This window comes from Triticum urartu, chromosome 2 (genome assembly GCF_003073215.2).
Source record: "Triticum urartu cultivar G1812 chromosome 2, Tu2.1, whole genome shotgun sequence".
NCBI lineage: Eukaryota > Viridiplantae > Streptophyta > Magnoliopsida > Poales > Poaceae > Triticum > Triticum urartu.
Genome location: NC_053023.1, coordinates 24105230 through 24110566, shown reverse-complemented (window position 1 = coordinate 24110566; position 5337 = coordinate 24105230). Strand labels below are relative to the sequence as shown.

Genomic DNA, 5337 nt, shown 5'->3' with positions numbered 1-5337 from the left:
CCGCGCCCTCAGGAGCCCGTTTTCGTTTTCGGAGGCTTGGACCGAAATTGGCGCCGGCAGCCCCAGGCCAAACCCGGCGCGCTGGGGGCGCCCGGGGGCGCCGGGGCGAGCGGTTTTGACGCGAAAGAGCCACGGGCCCGTCGAGTCAGCGGCACGTGCCCCGTCTTCCCCAGAACGCCTCGGTTTCCTGCGGGAATCAATGAAAAGGCTGTCGCCGGTCAGCCTTGCCATTAATTCCTCACGGGCGGCGCGTCATGGGCTGGCGGGCGCGGCGACACCTCCCCTTCCGCCACACGTTCACAGGACGCGGGGCTATAAAACCAGAGGGCCCCCTCGCCGCTGGCCACACCAGCCCGAGCCGCCGAGCCCAAACCAGCCGCCGTCCATCCCGTCCGCCGCCGAGCTCTGCCGCTCTCCCCTCCCCTCCCCTCCCCTTCCCTTTTCCTCTCCATAGCCGAACGCTTCCCCGGCGACGCCGCGACGGCCAATGACTTCGGCCGCCGCTGGCTCCAGGAGTGGGAGGCGTACCTCCTGTTCGAGGTCAACATCCCGGCGCTGCCGGACATGCGGGCCGACGGAGTGGAGGCTCAGCAACGGGGGCGGCCCCATCCCCCCGGTGCCCGACGTCGATGCGCGCCCTGGCATCTTCGCCGCCGAGGTCGACCGCGTGAGGACGTCCCTGCCGGAGGACAAGCGCGCTCTCCCCCAGTACACCGCCGACAACCATGCGGCGTGGGCGAAGTACTTCCGGCGCCGGCAGGCGTAGCGACTGGCGTCGACGAACGGGGCGCCGGTGATGGGCGGCGTCAAGAACAGCGACGGCCGCCGCGTCTGGTGGGGCGTCCCGGGCCGCACACTCCGCGAGGTGCTGGCGTACCTCAAGGGCGGCAATGACCCACCGCTGGCATACCCTGCCGCCGCGGCCGTCCCGCCCCCACGCGGGAGCGCCGGGCCATGGGTGCCTAGGAGGTTCGGCTCCTCCTCCTCTTCCTCATCACAGTCGTCCTCCCGCTCCTCCTCCCACTCTTCTGGCTCGCCCACGCTGTTCGGCATCAAGGCGGAGCCTGCTGCGGAGACGCCGCTCGGCCGGCGGCATCGTCATCAACGAGGGCGGCAGGCGCGCCCCGTCCTCGGCTCCTCCGCGCTACGTCAAGCAAAAGAAGGAGCCGGGGCTCGCCGCCGTCAACACGGAGCCGGGGCTCCCCGTCGTGAAGAGGGAGCCCAGGCTCGCCAGCGGCGTCAAGGAGGAGGAGCTCGACGACCTGGTGGCCCTCAAATGGGCGCGCGATGACTGGGCGCAGCTGGAGCTGGAGCGCCAGCGCCTCGCGTATGAGCACTTCGAAGTTCGGCGCCGTGGCCGGGACGAGGGAAGCGTCGTCGTCCTCGATGACAGCGATGACGACACGCCGCCGCCACCGGTCTGCCATGGAGACGCTGGCAGCGGTCCAGCAGGGGCGGCCGCGCCATCAAGAAGGAGAAGGCCGCCGCCACCAACGACGAGGACGGTGGCGACGTCGGCGACTTCCCCGCGCTGAGCAACTTCTTCGCCCCGTAGTTGTGTTTTTTTAGTAACTTATGTAATAAACGCTGAACTTGTCAAATATTATGTGAATTTGGCTGAATTTAGCCGAACGTTTTGTCCAATTTGCCGAACTTTGCCGATTTCATTTTTTTCAAAAAGAAAAAACCGTGTTTGGGGCGACTCTGGGGCGAGCGGCTGGGAACCTGCTCACCCCCGCGCCAATTTTAGCGCCGGCTCGTCCCCAGGGTGCGCGTAAATTCACCGCCTGGGGGCCAACGGCTGGAGAAGCTCTTAAATGTCGTTTTTCGTTGTTATTGGACTGTGGGGGTCTACTACCAAGCCATATCAGTTGTGTGTCAGCGTGTCATTCCTTGGGACGGTAAAGGTGAATTTAACAAAAAAATTATGCCTTCAAAGTGAATTTCTCCAGGTCAATAATTAAATATAAAGTTTTTACGTACCCGCTTTCTAGTTTCTAGGACATCATCAGTTACGTATGGAGGTATATTTTGGTACTTACAAAGTTGGTATACATTTGCAGAAGGACCAAAACACAAGATAAGTACAGTTATAGTAGTAACAATTGCAGTGCTTACGAGTGCCGCACCAGTCGCTGTCGTCATAGCATGGTATTAAATTTGGAGGAGGAGGAGGATGACGACGAGGAGACAGAGACAAGAAGCAAAAATATTAGAACCAAGTAAATTCTCTTAACCATTTTGAATTATTAAATTTTAGTACCACAAGTATGTAATAAATCACTTTAGTGGATGGATTTTTAATAACCAAGTTCTGCTGAAAAGATTAAGTACCAATATGTGTACCTATAAGAAAAGGGAGATCCCTAGAAATTTTCAGCTAGACCCTACGTATTCCCTAATAACTTTTAATGTTGCTCTCATTGTTTACTTTGTCTCTTCCAACAGAATCAACAAGCCTGGATGACGCTCGCAATATGGAGTCTCTCCTCCTTGATCTATCAACACTAAAAGTTGCTACAGATGATTTTGCTGAACATAAAATGCTTGGCGAGGGAGGTTTCGGTGTAGTTTACAAGGTATAGGTCCCACTGTATGATTTTTTTAATGGATTGATATCTGTTCGTTAGAGCGTGTTCAGATGTGTGGTGTTTCATTTAAAGGTGTTAGTATTTTGTTAGTTCTAATGCCAAAAGCATTCAAGAAAATTACATAAGCCAAAAAAGCCCTTGAAATTTCCTTATTAACCATTGTGCAGGGAGACCTACCTGAAGGCCAAGAAATAGCGGTAAAGAGGCTCTCACAGACTTCCCGACAAGGAATAGAAGAGCTGAAAACCGAGCTGCTTTTGGTTGCCAAGCTGCACCACAAGAATCTTGTCAGGCTAATTGGTGTTTGCTTGGAGGAACATGAGAAAATACTTGTGTATGAGTACATGCCAAATAGAAGTCTTGATACAATTTTGTTTGGTAAAATTTTCTCACTGTGTTTTGTTTTCACAAAGGAAAACATCCGCTACAAGGATAGTGCCAAGTTCTACCAAAGAAAGTTTACAACATTATAATAATTGATATTTCTTCTTTGAGTAACAGATGCTGAGGAATCCAAGAAGCTAGATTGGGGGAAGAGATCCAGGATTATAAATGGAATAATTCGGGGCTTACAATATCTTCACGAAGATTCACAACTGAAGATAGTTCACCGGGACCTCAAAGCAAGCAATATCCTTTTAGACTCTGATTATAATCCTAAGATCTCTGACTTCGGCTTAGCAAAGATATTTGGAGGGGATCGATCACAAACTGTTACACATCGCATTCTGGAACATAGTACGTATGGTCTGCAGTAGCATATTAATATGTCAATCATACTTAATGTTTTTTAAACACTGTCAATCATGTTTGGTTTGATGCTAAATTTTGTTGTGCCAATGTTTGGCATTGGCTTAAATATTGGCTACTAATTGGTTAGCTACCAAATTGTCTAGCCAAACTCACATTAAGTTCGCACAAAAAAACTCACATTAAATTTCATTTTTTTGGCAAGTCTTGGTATTGCCAAAATGAGCAATAACCCAATACGTACATTGGCTAGCCAAATTCTGGTAGCAAACCAAGCATGTCCTAAAAGTTCATCACACTGAAAAGCTACCCTCTTGTTTCAGTGGGTACATGTCGCCCGAATATGCAATGCGTGGTCAGTATTCCATCAAGTCAGATGTATTCAGCCTAGGTGTTCTAATTTTGGAGATCATCACCGGAAGAAGAAGCCATGGACCCCACGACTCGGAGCATGATACTGATCTCATAAACATTGTAAGTAATAGCATGTTCCTGACAGCTAAGCTAGGTCTCACTATTATAGTAGTTTCTCAGAAGAGTTAACTTGGATCTCTTTGTAGAATTCTGAATGATTGAGTCCCAATTTGATGCAGACATGGGAACACTGGACCAAGGAAAGAGCGGCGGAGTTGATAGATCCAACCTTGAGGAATCATTGTCCCACTGACCAGTTGCTGAAATACATTCACATAGGCCTATTGTGTGTCCAGCAAAAACCCGCAGACAGGCCGTTGATGTCAGCGGTGAATGTCATGCTTAGCAGTAGCACTGTGAGTCTTCCTTCTCTGTCCAGGCCAGGTTTCGGCGCCCAGGAGATTGGGGCTAGCTCCATATCGGAAGAAAATCCTGCGAAAGCGTCGTCAAATAAGATGTCCATCACAGAACTTGAGCCCAGATGAGATGGTCTTGATTCAGACCTGACGGCATTGGTGCTACTCCTTGTTGCTGTTCGTGATAATGGGCTTGGACTTAATCATGCCATTTGTTTGGGGAGGTAGTGTAGTGCAAAGCTAATGCATGGATGCATCCTCCCAGATAAACATCTCATAGAAGCTTAGAAGATTACATCCACATGGCAGGATGCATGCCCTATAATCTTTTCAAGCAATGTATGGAAACATCAGGTCGGGATATAAGAATATAACCAGCTGGATTGTTTTTATATATATAGAAGTTGCCTACGCTATGTCGGGACTGGAGTGACTATCAGATCCGGCCTGCCTTTTTATTTTTGCAAGGAGATCCGGTCTGCTTTACCAACCCTTGCTTGGATTCCAATGCTGGATATATATACTATATTCTCAAAATCGGCACGTTAATCCCTGTAAACAGGTTCCATATGAAGTCAAGAGGCAAAGCAATAAACTGTGGCATGACAACATTTCTGTAACAAGTATCGTAACATAAACAGATGAACATGCAATTCAATTAATTATAATTGCATACTCTAGTCTGGATGCGTACAGACGATCCGATTATTGAGAATACATGGTAATGCTTGGCTTACTTTTAGCTATATTGGTCAAATAAACTTACCAGTCGAAGCTCCTGTTTAGTCGATAGCAAGTGTTTTTCAGTCCTTGCACAATCGCCACCATTAGTATCATCGTCAACATTGATTGGCCATGGCAAACTCCCATTGTTCACTGGTTGTGTGGCTTGGTGTGTTCTTAAAGAAACTAAGCAAACCAATACTAGATGATCAAAAAATTGACTTTGTACTACATAATGATTTTAAGCAAATGGCATACAATCTTCCTCTCCAAAAACTCTTTGCGTTCCTTTGCTCTACATGCTCCAGCAAATCAGAATATATTTTTTTTGAAAAGGGGGTTCGCCCCAGCCTCTGCATCAAAACGATGCATACAGCCAATATTATTAAAAAGCTAAATGTTCAAGATAAGTCTTGAAGTCTCGAACAAGGAAGAAAAAAAGGCTCACGAAGAGCTAAACAATACTCCCTCGGTTCCATAATATAGTGCCTATAGATTTTTTG

At 48.9% G+C, this 5337-nt stretch overlaps 1 protein-coding gene across 1 annotated transcript; it reads left to right on the top strand.

The window, feature by feature from the left end:
• The first annotated feature begins 2477 nt into the window (after window positions 1-2477).
• On the top strand, window positions 2478-4240 carry LOC125534824 (cysteine-rich receptor-like protein kinase 10). The gene is made up of 5 exons (XM_048697910.1): window positions 2478-2579; window positions 2759-2969; window positions 3093-3345; window positions 3665-3815; window positions 3935-4240. Exons 1-5 carry the CDS (start codon window positions 2478-2480, stop codon window positions 4238-4240), a joined length of 1023 nt encoding a protein of 340 aa, XP_048553867.1.
• Window positions 4241-5337: the final 1097 nt, after the last annotated feature.